General features: G+C 36.5%; 2 protein-coding genes across 2 annotated transcripts; both read right to left on the bottom strand.

Annotated features, from left to right (window-relative positions):
- Nucleotides 1–1,144: 1,144 nt before the first annotated feature.
- Nucleotides 1,145–3,939, bottom strand: LOC140005627 (uncharacterized). The gene is made up of 5 exons (XM_072046641.1): nt 3,638–3,939; nt 2,941–3,071; nt 2,422–2,868; nt 1,836–2,001; nt 1,145–1,778 (listed from the first exon to the last, which is right to left on the bottom strand). Exons 1-5 carry the CDS (start codon nt 3,937–3,939, stop codon nt 1,145–1,147), a joined length of 1,680 nt encoding a protein of 559 aa, XP_071902742.1.
- Nucleotides 3,940–8,810: 4,871 nt separating this feature from the next.
- On the bottom strand, nt 8,811–17,533 carry LOC113724747 (methylcrotonoyl-CoA carboxylase subunit alpha, mitochondrial-like). Its single transcript, XM_072073743.1, has 16 exons — nt 16,944–17,533; nt 16,549–16,670; nt 15,520–15,667; nt 14,677–14,814; nt 14,460–14,555; nt 14,315–14,374; nt 13,522–13,614; nt 13,331–13,442; nt 12,565–12,669; nt 12,173–12,309; nt 11,330–11,564; nt 11,092–11,249; nt 10,834–10,950; nt 9,741–9,983; nt 9,534–9,629; nt 8,811–9,057 (listed from the first exon to the last, which is right to left on the bottom strand). Exons 1-16 carry the CDS (start codon nt 17,286–17,288, stop codon nt 9,049–9,051), a joined length of 2,214 nt encoding a protein of 737 aa, XP_071929844.1. The 5' UTR covers nt 17,289–17,533; the 3' UTR covers nt 8,811–9,048.
- Between the last annotated feature and the right edge of the window lie 1,746 nt (nt 17,534–19,279).

Here is a 19,279-nt window from a genome sequence, read left to right as displayed (position 1 = left end):
ATTTACATCCTCAAACTATGAATAATTTGATGAAACAATTGATCAATATAAGAATAGTAAGAAGAAACAATCGGCATCACAGAAATAATCCAACATACCTGTTCTATGAAAAACAATAAAAGGCAAAAATTAAACTTACCAAGATGGAAAAGCTCTAGAGTTTGGTCCACAGAAAATAGCGTGATGATCTTGTCTTGAATATTTGGATGTGAAAGGATTATGAAGAAAAAATTTAAAAAAAAAATCAAGATAAGAACTGGAGGAGCCGAAAGGGAGAAACGGAGGAAGTGAAATTGAAATGAAATGTGCCTGTGCCGTCTGCACATTCTTAATGCTAGGGTTTTTTTTTATTTTATTTGAATTTAGTTTTTAGCTAAATAAAATTTCACGCAACAATAGCTTGTCCTTCGGCTGTGGTTCAGTGGTTTGCGTGCCTTATTCTGGTCTCGGTCACCTGTGTTCGAATCTCAGCAGCCTCCACTCTTGCTATTATTTTGAATTTGAGGGAAAATCTAAGAACCGCCGGTTTCGCGGTTTATGCGGGTTTTAACGGTTCGTATGGTTCGGCCAGTTCATAGCGGTTTTTCATTACCTTCCGGGTTTGATATTAGACCGGACCGGTGACATGGCCGGTTCGCGGTTGGACCGGTCGGTTCTGAAAACATTGATTTTCTCCATACCTTGTGCATAGAGGTGTACCTTGTTTTGTCCTTCTGAATATCGTTTCCCTGGCTGTTAAGGTATTAGTAATACACCTGCATATGAACAGTTTGATTTTGTGCTTAATGTTCAGTCCCCAAAGAGTTTTTCAAATCTGTGTGTTAGAATCATCATAGCTCGATCCAGATTCTCCTTTTATTTCACTTTCCTTCCTCCTCTCTTCCTTCAGCAGAACTTGATAGCAAGATTTGACTGAATATTCCCCATGTTTACTATGCAACCAAAAGTATGAATCCCCTACCCTTGACAGACTGATAGGTATCCTCAAGATATTCTCAGCATCCTTTCTATTGAACCTCCTATACACCTCAGTCCTATTCCAACTGAAGTTTGATATCAGATCTTCCACCTTCTGTTTCTCCCCCCTTTCTGGCATCCTTGTTGTTGGCCTTCCACTTGGATTGTTTGGGATCTATTGGTCTTTCTAGATCCTTATTGCCTTCCCTGCCCTAACTCTTTTCAATACACCCCCTTTCACTACCTCTCTTGCTGACATAACACTTTGCCAGAACCAGAATGAGTTTTTGGGGATCTTACAATTCAGCATGGACTCCTTGGGATAGTACTTAGCTTTTAATATCTTGCTGACCAGAAGGTTTAGGAATCTGATCATCCTCCAAATCTGTTTACCCAATAATACTTTATTGAAACATTGTAAGTTCCTGAACCCCAATCCTCCATCCATTTTAGCTTTCATCATTCTATCCCATGAGCACCAATGTACCTTGCTTTTTCCTTCTGTTTCACCCCACCAGTATTTGGCCATCAATCCTGTGATCTCCTTACATAGTGTACCAGGTAGCTTGAAATAGGACATAGCATAATTTGGCATGGCCATAGTCACTGCTTTTAACATCACCTCCTTTCCTGCTGCACTTAGGAACTTGTTCTTCCAGCTATGAAGTATAGCCTTAATACTGTCTTTTATGTAAGCAAAAACCTGACCTTTAGTTCTTGTTATCACCATTGGAAGGCCCAGGTATTTGCCTTGGTTCACTGTCTTTACCCCAGCTAATGGCTCACAAGATTCCTCCCTGTCCCTTTCCTTAGTATTCTTACTAAAACAGATAGCATATTTGTCCAAGTTGATCGCCTAGCCAGACCCTCTTTCATACTAGTCCAAAATTTCTCTTAGTTTCCTTGTTTCTGCCCCCACAGCTTTACAGAAGATCAACATGTCATCAGCAAAGAAAAGATGTGTAATTGCTAGTCCATGTTTGCTGATTCTTAACCCACTTATAGAACCTTGTCTTGTTGCATTCTTTAACACACTTGAGAGGCCTTCAGAACACAAAAGAAACAGGTAAGGTGACAGAGAATCACCTTGCCTAATGCCTCTATTTGGAATCACATGTTCCTTGGTCTCTCCATTTACATTAAAGGAATAGGAGACTGAGTTGATACACTCCATAATCCATTCTACCCACACCTGGTTAAATTCCATCTTTTCCATCACAGCTTTCAAGTAACCCCACTCAACTCTATCATAGACTTTAGACATGTTCAGTTTGAGTGCAGTATAGCCATCTTTACCCTATCTCTTGTTTTTAAGAAAATGAAGACATTCATGGGAGATGATTATATTATCCAGAATCTGTCTGTTTGGGATGAAGGTTGATTGATTTTTGCTAATGCAGAGTTCTAGGACAGGTTTCAATCTATTGGCTAGAATTTTGAAGATAACTTTATAAAGTACATTACATAGACTGATAGGCCTATATTGTTTCAGATCAGTAGGCAGATCAACCTTAAGAATGTGAGAAATGATGGTATGATACAAAGATTTAAGCATACGGCCTGATTGGAAAAAAGCTTTGATTGCTTTCACCACATCTTCCTTGATAGTTGGCCAAAATTTTTGGAAGAAGAGGGGCGTCATCCCATCAGGCATTGGAGCCTTATTGGGATTCATGGAAAAAACTGTTACCTTTATCTCATTCTCCTCCACAGGCCTAGTTAGATTAGTATTAATCTGATCTGTAACTGTGACATGAATACCTTCCAACACCTCCTCAATGCCCTCTGTCCTAGTAGCCTTAAACAGATGCTTATAATATCTAGCTATCTCCTCAGCAATCTCCTTGTCATCTTTAGTCCAAGATCCATCCTCCCTCTGCAGGTTACCTATCTTGTTTCGTTTTCTTCTTCCTTTTACCACAGCATGGAAGTACTGAGTGGTCTTATCTCATTCTTGTAACCAGTTTAGCCTAGCTTTCTGACTCCAGTATTGTTCCTCCTCCTTGTAAGCACCCACTAACTGGTTTTTCAAAACTGCAACTCTCTCCTTTCTACCTTCAATCTTTGAGCTTTTTTCCTTCATCAGTTGCTGCTTTAGAGAATCAATCCTCTTCCTAGAGTTTTCCATGAAACCATTTCTCCATTTCAGTAAGGCAACTCTACATTTCTTAATTTTGTTCATTATTCCAACTCCTCCCAGGCCTGCTTTATCACTTCTCTAACTCCTTCCCTCCTTATCCATCTTTTGTCAAAGAAAAATTTCTTTCTCTTCTTCCTTCCCCCAGGAGTTGTGTCTAGTATCAACATACTATGGTCAGAAGCCAAACTTTCTAAATGAGTGCACTTGGGTTTTTCAAAAAGGTTGCTCTAGTCCCCACTGCTAAGACCCCTATCCAACTTTTCTTTTATTTCTCCATCCGGCCACTAATTGCACCAAGTCCAGGGGTTGCCTTCGAATCCAATATCAATTAGTTGGTTCTCCTGAATGAAATTCCTGAAGTCATAGAAGCTCCAATCCTCCCTACTTCTGCCTCCCCATTTCTCCTCATTAGAGCACAAATCATTAAAGTCCCCTATAATAATCCACTTATCCCCCTACAATTCTCTCCTTCTACTGATAACTTCCCATTGCCCTTTCCTGATCTGTTTGTCACAACTAGCATAAATCCCTATCAACTACCACTCCTGCTTTTCTTTTTCATCCTCTATTAGAACTTCAATTGTGAATGGTAAATTTTTTATATCCTTAACTTTTGTCTCCTCATTCCACATCAAATACATATCTCTAGCTCTATTCATAGCCTCAACCACATAGCAGTTATCATAGTTCAAAATTCTTTTAACCTTCTCCATGTACTTAGTCTTATTCTTAGTCTCACTTAGAAATATCATGTTCAGGGAGAGGAGGCTGTTAACCTCCTTCAGATGGGGAATTGTCAAGGGACTCCCTGCACTTTGACAATTCCACACCATGGCCCTCATTGATCCTTTGGGGACCAGTGCGGGCTAATCCCTTCCCCTCCAATCTTTTCATAATCTGCATCCCCCTTATGATCTCCTCTATGTCTCTTCTCTGTATGTTCCTGATCCACGACTTCTTCCATCTCTTCATCCCTGAGTTGGAACTTCCTTTTTGCCCCATTAATCTCCTTAAGAGGTTCTCTAAGTTTTCTTGAATTAGAGTGCACTCTCTTGAACCTTTTCCCTTTCTTACAAACTTTTCTATGGTTTTCTTTATTGTTGGTCTCATCAATTTCCATCCTCACTAGAACCCCCTCCCCACTGGATCCTTCCTGTGCTCCTTCTGCACCTCCTTCTATTCTCTCATTCTCATATATTATCTCCCTACCAGTGGCTCCTTATCTCTCCACTTCCTCCTCAATGCCTACCATCTCCTGCATTTTAGCATTTATAACCTCCACTGGTCTCACTACTTCCTTTCCTATGTTTGTACTTCTATCCCCCCTTCTTTCTTTTCTTCACCTCCATATCCTTCTCAGTCGTCCACTTTGGTATAATCCTGCCAATCTTTCCTTTTTCTCCACTATGATGATTATCCTTCTCCTCTATTTGTTCCTATACCTTATTCACCATAACTTCACTAGACTTACTCAGAATTCCTTCTTGATTCAATCCTACTCCTTTGTCCTGTTGCTCTAGTTCCTCTATCCTAATCATTTCCCCATTCCTCACCTTCCAAACCTGCCTGTGAGATGTCTAAATCTTTGGACTATTCTCTTTTTGAGGAGATCCTCTTCTCTCAAACACCCTTATCCACGAACCATACTGATTCTGATATTGTCCCTTTTTCACCTCCACCGGAGATTTACAATTCTTTTCACTATGCCCAATCACTCCACAGCTATAACAGAAGTTAGGGCACTTCTCATATTTGAAGGCCAGCCATTTGTTCACTCCAATAATCTGAACTGTGGTTCCTCTCAGTAAAGGTTGCTTAATATCTATCATAACCAATAACTTCATATGTTTCCCTTCTTTACCTCCAGTTTGAGGGATCAACACATCTTTCACCTCATTGAATATAGTTCCCACTTTCTTTCCTACTGCCTTAGATAGGCAGTGTATGGGAAGGTTCCACACTTGCAGCCAAACTGGAGCTAAATTGAAAGCATCCTTATCTTCTTCAATTCCTACCTCCCACCTCCTAATCACTAATATCTGGTTATCTATAATCCACGGACCCCCCTCAAGAATCCGTTCCTTATCCTTTAGGTCAGGAATAGTAAACTGGAAAACATTAGGTCCTAATTCAGCTACCTTAAGGCCCTTAGGATAGCTCCATGCCACAGTAACAAAATTTTTAACTCCTGTAAAGTTAACAACCTTTTCTTCTCTTATTTTCCTATAATGCTACCTTGGCATTCTGTTATCCCTTCGCCTAGGACCCCAGATCTATGAGTGTACTCCCCACTTCCTTCTCTGAGAGAGCAAATTTCTGCATCACCTCTACCAACTCCTCCTCCATCGTAGCACTCAAGCACCGGAAGATACCCTGTCACTTACCACCAGATACCCACTAATCCCCTAGCTCTATGGAAGTAGAGTAAAGATAGCATTTTTCCAGATGATTCACCAAACAGAATCTTAGACCAAAACAGTTAACGAAAGCAAGCAAACAAGAGCAAGAAATAGTTATACTACCTTAACCGAACTTCTTTCCTTTTATAGCATTGGTGGAATGTCCGTCCAGCTGCATAAGAAATGCACATACAGAAGTATTTTTGTCTTTTCCCTTTTGTTTTTCTGTCCCCTTTATTCCCCTCACCAATCGACCAGCTCCACTTCCATAACTTCCTTAAAAGCACTTCCTTTATGTTAACTTATCCATATGATTGTTGGATCCTTGGTTTTGAGACCCACACTTGTGGACAATGTTGAACTTTAGCAGTTAGCTCAGATTCAAGCTTTGAACTCAGATCCTAGAAAGCTTGAAATTTTGAAAAACTTGAAGTTCCCACCAAGGGGAAAGCAGCTCCCTTCCCGAGAGAGAGGAAAGCCTCTACACGTGAGAGGAAAGCTATTCATTCACCCAACTCCCACTTTTATATAGTTAGATTAGATATCATAACATGTGGAGGTCATCCATGAATATGACTTGTTCTCCTGCTAAACTTGGGGAAAAAAAAGATGGGGTCTTTTTAAGCATAAGTTTGCAGTTTTCTATAAGGGTGAATTACAAGTTATTCCCCTAATGTATGACATAATTTCCAGTTTACTCTCTAATCTTTTGTTTTTGTGTCACTTTACCCCTAATAGGACAAAACTACACCCATTATGTTGTTACTTTTTCTTTGAATAAATTTTGTATAAACTAACAGTGTATATTTTATCCAATTAGATGAGTGACACATATGACAAATTTATATTTTAAATTCAAATTGAAATTAGTATTCATGCATCCAAATCTGACAATGTATACACTGTTAATGTATACAAGATTAATTTTCTTTCTAAAATTTGTATTCTTTTATATACGTAAAATTTGTATTCATCTAAGAATCAATTTTTAATTGAATTTGTGGTCTATTTGTCTATTTTAGATGTAGATATTTGACATTAATTTGTTTCTCTTTTATTTGTTATAATCCATCCTAACCAAAAAATTAAGATGCCGATTGTTGAATTTACAAACACGAAGAAATTATATATACAAATTTTTCTTATAATTAGCCAATTACAAATCAATTACTTTTTAATTAATTTAATCTATTTTTCAATCTAAGAAGTTAAAAGACAAATTTTTATTCTATATCCTAATATATTCGACAATTCAAAATAAATTATTCATTTTTTACAACTACGTCACACGTCGATTATTTGAATATTCCTATTGACATATTACACGCACAGAGAAAACACTTGTATAAGTGGAAAAAAGGCGATACAAACTGGGGGGAGGGGTGTGTTTGTATGAATTTTTCAAAGATTGTATAATTTTTATTTGAACTCTATAATATTGATGTGTTGGCTTTTACATTTATTGTCCATTATGTATTTAGACAATTTTTTTTATTTCATATCATTTTTCTAAAATATTAATACGTATGGTTTAACGGTTGTGAATTAGACATTCATACATGTAGACCTCCTCATGTTCTAGGCAAAACTAACTAATATTTATGAAGAAGGGGCTAGGACAGTTGTGTATGACAATCATCCGAAACGATTAAAGGCCAAATTTGCCAACAAAGTAAAAATTGAAAATTTTTATTTAAATCTTGACGTAATTAAATCAATAGGGTTCACATGAATGGTAACTGAATATAACATCTCTTATTACAAATGTGTACAAGTAGTTTTTAATCGATTACAATGTATTAAGCATCGTTATACTGTTTAAGAATAATTGTCCTAACAACTATTGCTATTGCTCTTCCTCTCCCAGTATTCATTAACTCAAATAGATTTTTATTTCAAATACATAGTCCCGAGTAGGGCTGCAAACGAATCGAGTCGCTCGCAAGCAACTTGAATCCGAGTTCGATCAACATCATTAGCTCGTGAGTCAAATCAATTATATATATATATATATTATTTTAATAGTAAAATTACATATATATCCTTAATATTTTATTATCTGTTAAAAAATTATTATTTTATTCATTTTTAAAAATAAAATAATTATTTTTTATCTCGAACTTTACATTGAGAGTTTGTTGAGTTCAAATTCGAGTTTGAGTTTCATAAAACTAAATTGAAACTCCACTCGATTATGTCAAAACTCAATTCGACTTAACTTAGTTCGTTTGCATCCTGAGTCCGGAGGTGGGCTTTTAGATTGGTAGTATTTTTATAAACAGATGTATTGAATTTTTGCACCATAACTCAAAATTGTGAATTTGAATAACCTCGTTTTCATTTATAAATGAAATATATATGAAAACATATTTATTCAATTAAGGAGATAAGGACAAGTAGGCCACCATGGTTTTGACTTTTGTGTCCATCTCCACTGGAACCTATTTGGACATGATTCACATGGATGGATACAGGATTACAGCAATTGAGTTGCTGTGTGGAAAAAGTGAAAGTATGGTGCAAAATCTCATCAACTTTTTCTGGAATCATTTTGTTGAAAAGATCAAGTAATATTTGAAGGCAAATCCAAGCAGGCAATCACTTCTGAGTCAAGCTTGTTTCACCTAAAGGCAGAGAGGGAAAATTGGTTCTATTAATCAAAAGTAATGATAATATACTTGGTTGAAGATTTTATCCCAAAAGAAAATAATAGTCATAAAGATAATTTAGAAATTTCCCTAATTGTTTATTGTTCCTATCACAAGTAAATGTAACATGGATTAAGGCCCAAATGATGATTGTCAACCTCCAATTGTTTGCATTGGTTAACCATTGATTTTTTTTTTTTTCTGATGCAGGGGTATCCTGACTTACGCTAGACTAATCCTCCTAGAACAGTGCAGAACCCGCTCCAAAGATGCACTACACGATAACAAGCGGGATTCGAAACAATGACCTCTAAGTAAGGACCTAATGAGGCTACCACCGAGCTACCTCAACGGGGACTTGTTAACCATTAATAATTTGGAGGAATCAGAATTTTTTTTTAAAATTGTGCCTATGTGGTTGGTTAACAAATTACACGTCATACACACTACGTAAGAATTAATCTTTATATACATTATCACAAATATTATATATATAATACAATACATAATTTAAATAATTTTAGATTTAAATTCAAATTAATTATTTGCATTCAACGGTGCTCATGTGCGTATACTATTTCTGTATAAAAGATTAATCCATTTCGTAATAAGTAGGATTTATCAAAAGTGTTCAGAATGTACACTTTTTTCCAACAACCGTTGACAGGTTCAGAATGTACACTTGATTGATTGATTGTTTGTACTTCACAATTGTGCAATGGGCCATGCTATAGCAATATAGCCTTATACAGGTGCGTAAGCCCTCCCGTTTATACATTCCGAATAGGCACCTAATATATAGTAATTTCCAGTGAAATAAAATCAGAACTAATCCACTTTCACTTCTGAGAAACTGCTTCCACGAGGCTTTATCCTCTTCTCTAAAAGAACAACCTCAGTGCCATCAACTATCCTGTCATGGGCATAATGATATTCAGCAGATGGAAGCACAATTAAGCAGAACAATTGTAACTCTACTAACATTTCAGGCAAAGAAACAAAAATCATCAAATTTATGGAGTACATTACGAACTAGCCAAGACATGTAGAGTCATATTCGAGCTGTTGCAGTTGTGTTCAAGCATCTTTCTGTTTCTTACAAACAATCTAGACAGTTAAAATGAGGTAATATATTCAACAAAGATGCAGAGCAATCCTCAGCAGTGCCTCCCAGTAACACAGGTCACGTTTGACATACAGTGGGATCTTTTACACCAGAAACAAACACCAACAATTTTTTTTTTTAATTGCAAACACCAACTTTACAGGAAAACTTTAAGACAGCCATATCAAGGGTTTTTCAAACTTCTAGTTGCAAATAAGTTCCTTCAATACATCTCCCATTTCATAATAGCAATTCTAACAAACATTTCATTAAAGTTGACTAACCCTGATAATGAAGAGAACATGTCCGTCAAAGACCTGTTGCCCAGCAGTTAACTGAAGCCCACTAACATAACCAGAGGTCGGCGCCTTCACAACATGCTATATCAGGAAGGGAGAAGGAAGCAGAAAATCAAATTTTAAACCATAGAAGAGAGTCAAGCAAGATAATTTCAACAGAAAGAGGATACTACAGCCTGCTTCAATACAAACCTCCATCTTCATTGCTTCTAATACTATTATAGGTTGTCCTTCCTCAACTTTTTCCCTCTCCTTTGCTAAAATTTTAACCACTAAACCAGCCATTGGGGCAACAGCAGTCCCCGGAGGATGAGATGCCGACTCCAGCACTGGTTTATGTTGCTTATCACCATCATCAAAGAGTTCTAGCGTCATTTTCCTTGTGAAGAAATGATGACAAGAACTAAGCCAGATGTGAATGTATTCAGTTTGATCCTACAAGTGAGAGGAAAAAATTGTATTCTAAATCTGGAACAAATACATGAACACTTTCAAATACAAGGCAGACAAGCGTTGTTGATTCAGTATCCCTAAAGTTCATGATATTTTAGATTCTGATATATTAATTGTAAATAACAATTTGCACGAACTCAAACCATGTGTATAATAATAAAACTGATGATTGAAAAGACAAACGTGATTTCACTAACATTACAAGTAAAGTTTGACAAGACATCAACTCTATCCATCCACTTGAACAGGCAAAGATTCATAATAATACCTTTTTAATCAACAATCACATTTATGGAAGGGATAAATATTAGAAGTTCAAGAAAGTATATCATTTCTTTTGCTTTTTTTGTTCCCTTCCCAATTTGGAGGAAGGTGGAGACATGCAAAAAATTCAAGAGAATGAGGTAGGAGGCAGATTTGTACCCAAACTCCTTCAGATGCTTAAAAAGCAGCATATAGTTTTCCATTTATTCAGGTTCAATTTGCACAAGGCAACTGATCAGGAGGAGAATAATTGGATGTCAGATTCCTATTGCTCCATATCTACTGGTGCAAGACATTTTCAAAATCAACAAAAACTAAGGAAGCCAAGTCCGACAGATTACAATTGAAGAGTTTCAATCATGGCCGAATTATTTCCACAAAGAATGCAGATTTAGCAAACCCTGAAAACATTATATGTGCACTTCAATGCATCCAGTCTTTTTGTTTTGTTTTGTGGTGGGTTGGGGGGGGGGGGGACTTTTGCTGAACAGGAAGCAGAGGTAATTTTATTACCAAATGAAATTGTTGCTAATTGGATGAATTGAGCATAAAATAAGTATGTGCAAACCTTGAAATAAACAGCTAGACTGACTTTCATGCTGACACCACCAACTTCAACTCTAAAATCAAGATCGGACAAGTGTTCTACATCAACTTCCAGAGCAGGTGAACTGTTTTCTTCCATCTGCAAATGGAATAAAATCACTAAAAATGAGGATAACATATTTTGAGCTGTTGGTAGTTTTTTTTGCTTTTCTCTTTTCCATTACAAATGTCGAACCTATAAAATTATGCATATCTGAACTTAAATCTTCAATGGAAGTACCTCAATCGCATATTTCCCATCTGACTTATAAGTGACAAAAAGTTTTAATAGTTTTTTGCTTCCTTTGTTGTATTCATGATCCCATTCCATTTCCATTATACGCCTGGCATTGTGGTGCATTCTAAAAGGAGGATGAGCATACCATAGAGAAAGTCCCCCTGCCAAAAACAGCAAATGAAGAATGAGAGTTTTTTCAGTAACTAGTTATAAAAATGTTAAAAATGGGTCTTCAATCTACTTGGGATATCTTTTTCTACTGCTGCATGTTCACTTTGACAAAAACAAGCAGCTACAATGGATGCAGCATGTTTAGCAGCATGATATGCTTCTTGTGCTAGTACTGAATCACTTGGATTGAGGAACAGTTCATCTTTATAGCGCTCAATAAAATGAGTTTCAACTTCTCCACTTCTGAATGCGTCATGATTTGCAAGTTTTGAGAGAAAATCGATATTAGTTGGCAGTCCTGCAACCTACATGATCAGAAGATGATAGAAGATGAATCTACCTATTAAGAAATTCTCTGTCACATCCAAACAAGAAAAAAAGAAAATTATCTAGAGTGGAAATTTTCTTTTCAAAGTTGTTCAATAATGATATTATTTTAGTCACATCCTTATATAATTCCTCAGTGGAATATTTGCACCTGGCAACCTCGTGAGATGGCTCCCTGAACTGCAATTATAACTGTGTTATCATTTCCAGACATTGTAAGCTTGGTCAGAAAGGTGAGCACGGTTATCATTTTGATTCAAATAAAATGCATGTACAACTTAGAAAGCTGTAAAATGATTTTGGGGATGAAAAAAACCAAGCCAAGCTGAAGGATTCGTGTGGAGATGAAGGTAAGCTTGTCCCTAAGACATCAGGGCAGAGGACTGATCTCAGGAGAAATTGAATGGTACATCATTTGAGCTCAGTATTAACAATCAAACTTTGTCAAGCGCAATGCTACCATCCTTCGACTCTCATTGAACCTTAATGTTCCTGTCATGTTGAATTGGAGACAAGCACCTACTTTCCAACTTTACAGTAAGGAAACATGCACTCCAGCTAAATATATACGTTGAACATCTTGTACCTGAAACTTCGACAAGCAATCCTTCATCTTAATCAGAGCAGTAGAGCGATCTTCACCCCACACAACAAGTTTTGCAATCATGGGATCGTAATGCATGCTCACCATATCCCCTTGCGTGACTCCAGTCTCAACTCGAACTGCAATGAATATGAGCCAAAATTCATATCATAAACATCCAAAGGATGAGATAAATACCCAAACAGAAACTCTAGAAGGTACAAAAAGTGCATATACAAAATGCATGAAACATCACTTGATTATGAGCCAAAGGACACATGTTATACTCGCTTTTGAGCTCAGAAACACAGCCAAATTTTACTGTTTGTGACAATATCTGTGATGTTAACTGTTTACTTCATTAATATGCAACATCCAGTTTGATGTAACCGCACCTTCTGGAGAAACTTGAACAGGTCGATAATGATGAAGAACACCAGTTGCAGGAAGAAATCCTTTTGGAACATTTTCAGCATATATACGGGCTTCAAAAGCATGGCCTGCCATCAAATTTGACTCATTATACATATCAAGCACTGTCTGGGCCACATTTTAGAATGCTTTAATCTGTCCTTTTAATAAAGTAGGTAAATTTCAGACTTTATGAATTTATGATCCACATTTGATGGAAGTCGATGGAAGCCTTATCAGTCCAATATTTCATGAACACACCATTAAAATACAAAATCATTTTACATCCCCAGATAGTACGAAAAATACATTGTCCCAAATGAAATACCTAGGTAACCCAATTTAGAAAGTCATGAGAATTTTCTACTTTGTCTGTCACACGAAGTTGTAATTCCAAATTAGTGCAGCCAAAAATAACATTTAACCGAAAAAAATACTTTTCATTGTAATTGTTTGGATTTTAGTGGCAATATAACTAGTTTCCCTCTACTTATTACCAGTAGACAACTATAAATACAACTTATCGGTCTCTGTGATTACCATTGCTTGGAGGTGCAATAATAACAAGCATGGGAACTGAAAATTTAACATCTACTCGAACTACACCCCTGTGGTTGCACGTAATCCTAACAATTGATCTTAGACCTCCAACACATAAACCAAATTTTTAATCAGCTATCATGCACCCTGTTAACATTGGTGACAATACAACTGTCGAGAAAGGAACAAAGTTACTCTAAAGAAGGGAACCTGACAAGGGAACTTGTAACTGGCTAATTGGCAGAGGTTCCCCAATTGAAACACGTATTTGCCATTCAACAAGATCTTGGTTGACAACCATCTCTGTAACAGGATGCTCCACCTAGGAAGATACCCTATGAAAATTACTTGGTTGCTATTGAACTAGAAGCAGAAAGAAAACTCGCATCCTGAAGAACCACCTGAAGACGGGTATTCATCTCCATGAAGTAAAATTGTCCTGAAAGAGTATCAACAATAAACTCAACTGTTCCTGCATTGTGATAATTAACTGCCTTCAAATAAAAAAAAATGAAAAAGAAAAAAGAAAACCGTTAGTACGTGGAGAAAGAAAATGGACAAAATTAAAAGATTAGTGTCGTGATCAAAGAAACAAAATTGAACAAAACCCATCTCAAAGCAATATACAGACTAAAGTGAAACCACTTTCTCATTGAACAATCCCAAGGGGGTTTTCTCCTTTGAGTAGAAACCTATGGTACCTTCTAATTGGAATTAATTTTAATTTTCTATGCTTTTGGTTGAAATGAAAAAACTTCACATTTTTGTAAATTGAACCATCTAAGAATCTTCTAGCTTTTCCCCTTATATATATATATATATATGAAGTGGATTTTTGTTCAAGAATGAAATCTTGTTTGAACTGTCCATATCCGATTCATCCTTCGGAACCATATCACATCCTACATCTAATGAAATAGGATAAAATATGAGAGAGCAAACAGCGGGAATTTCAATTGAGATGGAAGGTAAATTATATCATCATAAGTTACCCCTTTCATAAGGTATGCATGAGTACAACAAGGTTGTAAGCATAGGTACAAAACAAAAAGAACAACAGTGCTACCCATAATAACAGAAATATAATTTAGCATGACTTCGTCAGCAGCAATTGATGAGTAATTTGGTTATGTGAGACAACCCTCACTAAGTTTCAACACTGCAAGACATCCAATAAGCAATGATTGGCATTACCTTGGCTGCAGCAACAGCTGCTTGGCCCAAGTGGTTGCGAAAGTTGTTGTTGATGTTTGGCTGAAAATTGAGGATTTACATCACTATTTAAATATAAAAACAGGTGCAAGCTAAGATGGTTAGAATTGGAGGAAGAAAGCATTACTGCAGGAGCTTCTTCAATAATTTTTTGGTGTCTTCTCTGCACACTGCAATCTCTCTCATAGAGATAAATAATATTACCCAGTTTATCCCCAAAAACCTACAAACAAATATAAATTAAAAGGAGTAATATTAGCACAAATATTGTATAACGGAACCAAAAATGGCAAGTGAAAGTGCACAAGGCACATATTAAATAATTAATACCATGTGGGAAGTACCTGGACTTCTATATGCCTTGGCTTTGTGATGTATTTTTCAAGCAAGATAGTATCTACGCCAAATGATGCTGCGGCTTCACGTTGTGCTCCCAGAAATGAGTCAACAAATTCACTAGGATTCTGTACAATCCTCATACCCTGATATAACAGAAAAACAGAGATATGGATGAAATACTCTTTTGAACAAGGAGCAAATCTCCGTTGTTCAAAGTTCCCAGCAATTGACACAACACTGAAAACTTCCTCCTCAAACAGTTATTTAAGCAGATGAAAGTTACTGTACTAATAATCAGTTGAATTATCTAACAGCATTTCTTTTCCACTTTGATTGTATGATTCAGCTATTAGAATGCATCTTATCAATTACTTTCTGACAATTCCCCAAAGAAAAATCACTAACATCGGACAGCAAGGGGTAAAGCATAACCATAAAAACTTATTCTAACCACTAAGCCCAACCAGAGAGGTTTAAAATCATAACTCAAATGTTAGTAACATTGTCTGCGGCATTCATCTGCAGACACATATGGAGAATCATTTCCAAAATTGAGGCAAGTTACAATCACAAAAACTGGAAACTGTCATGACTCGTGATATACCAGATCAAAGACTGCATGAATGATTCGCAAAATTGATTAAAAAAAGACGTGTAAATTTGTAGATTACAAGTTTTATACCCCTAGCTTACTGTTTTCACACCTTGAATATTGCAGTTTCTAAGCCTACATATCAAAGGATTTCTACTAACAAGAAAAACATTGTTCACTCTTTTTGATACCTCTATAATTGCAGTTAAATGCAAAAACATTACCAATATCAATGGTAGTTCAACAAAAGGCACACCTTTCCTCCACCACCATGTGTTGGTTTGATGAGGACAGGATAACCAATCTTCTCAGCTTCTAACTTCATAAGCTCAATATCTTGTTCTTGACCATGATATCCAGGCACAAGTGGGACGCCGGCTGCGCCCATTATTCTCTTTGAAGCACTGACCAGCCAAACCCATAAAGATATATTAGAATTAACCTCCTAACAACATAGAAATAATTCCACTTCATGTTGAGGAACTTAACAAAATGGAGTCATATAAGTAAAAAGTTAAGAGCAAAATGGACAATATAAAATTAACAGGCTTCAGATACATTAATGCAATAAGATAGGAACAAAAAGGGTGAAAGCTTCATTAACAACATTTAAAACCTGCATTGCAGAATGATAATGGTTAGCTAATTATTGCTCAGCCTCTGCAACAAGTAAAAATAAGAAAAGTAGGAATAAGTACAAACTTGCAAAAATGTGAAGTGAAGTTCGTAGTTACCACTAATTATATAAAAGATACACATAGATTAACGAGAAAGTTAATGGATTTTCCTATGAGTATCATGAAGAATGGGGAAAAGAGAAGGGAAGCAATCGGCAATGAATCAAAGCTAGAGCATTACGCGCACTAACTTGCAAAGGGTCACCAATAATCAACAAAACTTGCAAAGCATGCCGAATATGAAGCTAATTGACCTCAATATTCAGCCTGACTGCAGCTCAGTAAAGCTCAAGGTAGATTGAAGAAACAAACTGGCATCCAACTTTATCCAACATAAAACCCACTAACTCGCTATCTCCTATCCGTAGTAATTTGAATAGCTGATAACTCCTCCTGCGTGCGTGTTATAGTTGGATGTGTCCATAATTAAAAACTGTCTGGCTATATTTAAGATACTATAGGTGTACCACAAAACTACATACTATGAACTTGCACATATAGATGTAAAAAAAATCAAACACAAAGCCCCACATACATGTAGAAAAACACAAATATTTAAAAAAAAAAAAAAAAAATTTACGCACAAGCAGTGTGAATCCAGCAAGTACCTTTTATCCCCCATGTCTCGAATTGCAGATGCAGAAGGTCCAATAAAAATTAAACCTTTATCTTCGCAAAGTTGAGCAAATGCAGCACTTTCTGATAAGAAACCATAACCTGGGTGGATAGCCTATTCATCAAAGAAGACTTTGTTTTTAAATATACGCTCTCTCTTTCCAAAGAACAAAATACCAATTACATAGTTAGAACCTACATTCTAAACATCCGGAGCTACCAGAGAGCAGTGGCAAAATAAATCCAAAGTAAGAAGTATAAATTCAAAACGCAGAATGCAGCTGGGCTGGAACTCTCTCCCTTTCTTTCAATTCTAATTTCCAACTGATCAAGCAATAAGGAACCAATAAAACAATGAAATTAGTCCAGTTCATTTTGTTGTTTTCACCTGAGCGCCAGTTTTGTTTGCAGCTTCGATAATGGCGGACGCCTTTAAGTAGCTGAGCCGAGGGGGAGGGGGACCTATACGCACGGCTTCGTCGGCGGACTTGACGTGCAAACTGTGCTTATCGGCGTCGCTATAAACGGCAACGGTTTGAATCCCCAATCGTTTGGCAGTTCTCATAATTCGACATGCGATTTCTCCCCTGTTGGCTATCAGTATCTTCTCTATTCTTTCATTCTTCTGATTCTTTACGCCCGGCGAGGGAGTCGTTGACAAACATTTACATCGAAGATAGGTCGGGCAACGGCGAACACTTCGCCGGAATATGCATGCCATAGCCGACGACATCGATCGGAGCGGACGGCAAGTGTGGAGTCAGTCAGTGAGGAGTGATAACTACAAATTGCCTCAGGGTTGAAAGGGTATTGGGTGGTAGTATCCCACTTAGCAGCAGGTCCCCTATAGGTACATTTGTCCCACATCGGGGTTGGGGTTGGATTTGGGTTGGGATATAAGTCCCTGGGATTGCCTCAAGAGTTGCCGGCTTTTGAGGTTAATTCTGGGATTAGGTTTATAAAACAACAAAAGTCTGATTCAGGCTGTTGAAAAAAAAAAAAAAAAGGAGTGATAACTGTTCAATCACCTCGTCTACTCTGATAACAATGAGAAAAAAAAAATTTCGTTAATTACATTTACCTCCTTCAAGGCTTGGCCAAATTATAAAACAATCCTTGAGGTTCGACCGTATTACCTTTATCCCCCTATCAGTTATACCGTCCGATTGTACCTAATGGACAAATTGAATGACACAAGCACCCTAGTGCCAAAAGAAAGAATCTTGAAAGAGACATTCTTACGTGAAGGTGAAAAAAAAAATTCGAGCAAATGTGGTAGAACAATAGAAAAAACTAGCAACCAAATTATGAGGAAAAAGGAAAAATATATTAAGATGAAAACTTTAAATATTGGAAGCAAAACAAGGGAAAGAAGATAGAAAAAAGCTAACAACAGAGGAACATTAATAATCAAAGGCTTGAAAATTTTCAAATTCTTTTTGATTAAGTACCTCAAAGCATATAAGCATGCAACTTTTCGCATCATTTTATTAACCTAATTAAGGAACTTTGTTTGCTACTACCCAAAAAAAAGGGAAAAAAAGATTTGAAAATTGAACAGAACGATGTATTCACCGTTGAAGTTAGGAGACATTTAAAAGAACTTGATTTGAACCATCACCGGATGGCCTCATGCGACAAACACAATAAGGCCAGCAATAGCATTTAAAAAATACTGGGAAATTTTATATTTTTCACTTGGATCAACTTCAACATGCATCATCTAGTTGGAATTGAATCCATTATATAAAAAGGTGGAACCATGTAATGCCATTTCTACACACATATACAGAAATCAGTGCACTATAAAATTAACCGAGTTTGCTTCAGATCTGAAAGCTTGGTCCTTGTTGATTCATTTTGGTTTGTCTAAATAATAAATTTTAACTTGATTTATCTATATGAACTTAATGATCTACTCAAAACTTCACCTTAATTACTTCAATCCAACAATTGTCTTTATGTGTGGACATATATTTCTAGAGTTTGGCATGAATGTGATAATTTTGCAATTGAATTTTGGTAGATTTCATAATATTAGATCTTTTATACAACAAATTGTGTCCCAATATTTCATTTTTTTTTTTGAGAGAGGATTTAAACAATTAAAGATTAAGGTTTCGAGTAGCAGTGGCTCTGATAGCTTGCACGAGACTAACCGCTACCTATTTTGATGAGGTTAGAATTTTGAATGTCGTTAGAACGAGGAAGAGGCTTCAAGGGTATTTTAGAACCTCCACTAACAAAACGGGTGTAAACGTTACCAATTTTTTGTATTTGAGGGTCTTTTGATAATAGGGTCAAATCCAAGGGTCTAAGTTGCAATTTGACTAAATCTAAGGGGAGATAAATCTAATTTACCCTAAAAATTTTTAATCTTTAATTATATACTCATATCCTTTTTCTTTTGGTAAAATTTTGGACATGGAATGGATGGGCATTTTTTTTTTAATTTATGGGCTTGTCATAGCTTGCGTGGAGTGGCTGTCTAGAATGCTTTGCCCTTATCCTTACGTAGCCACTAGTTTAAAATATGGGGTGAATTCTTGCAATGGGAAAGATACGATGGAAATCTTTGAATTGGTAGGTCAAAACAAATGGACTGAGCGTCATTATTAAAGTAGACCTCAAGAAGGTCCTATGCACGCATGAATCAAGCCATCATCAAATGCCACATAGAAAACAGATAAATAAGCATACATGTACGTGACCTATTTGCCCTAT

Source organism: Coffea arabica, chromosome 1c (genome assembly GCF_036785885.1).
Source record: "Coffea arabica cultivar ET-39 chromosome 1c, Coffea Arabica ET-39 HiFi, whole genome shotgun sequence".
Classification (NCBI taxonomy): domain Eukaryota; kingdom Viridiplantae; phylum Streptophyta; class Magnoliopsida; order Gentianales; family Rubiaceae; genus Coffea; species Coffea arabica.
Note: the sequence above shows the minus strand (reverse complement) of the source record. Positions and strands in the feature narration are given on the sequence as shown.

What these genes read in the sequence shown, in the direction of transcription:
- LOC113724747 (XM_072073743.1), bottom strand. Translation starts at nt 17,288, where the DNA reads ATGTCGTCGGCTATGGCATGCATATTCCGGCGAAGTGTTCGCCGTTGC. An exon ending in TTATTGAAGAAGCTCCTGCA is followed by an intron (nt 14,375 to 14,459) that starts GTAATGCTTTCT and finishes CTCAATTTTCAG; the next exon opens with CCAAACATCAACAACAACTT. An exon ending in AGATGAATACCCGTCTTCAG is followed by an intron (nt 13,443 to 13,521) that starts GTGGTTCTTCAG and finishes GTATCTTCCTAG; the next exon opens with GTGGAGCATCCTGTTACAGA.
- LOC140005627 (XM_072046641.1), bottom strand. Translation starts at nt 3,939, where the DNA reads ATGAGGGCCATGGTGTGGAATTGTCAAAGTGCAGGGAGTCCCTTGACA. An exon ending in GAAAAAGAAAAGCAGGAGTG is followed by an intron (nt 3,072 to 3,637) that starts GTAGTTGATAGG and finishes GGAAAACTCTAG; the next exon opens with GAAGAGGATTGATTCTCTAA. An exon ending in ATATAGGCCTATCAGTCTAT is followed by an intron (nt 2,002 to 2,421) that starts GTAATGTACTTT and finishes TGTGTTCTGAAG; the next exon opens with GCCTCTCAAGTGTGTTAAAG.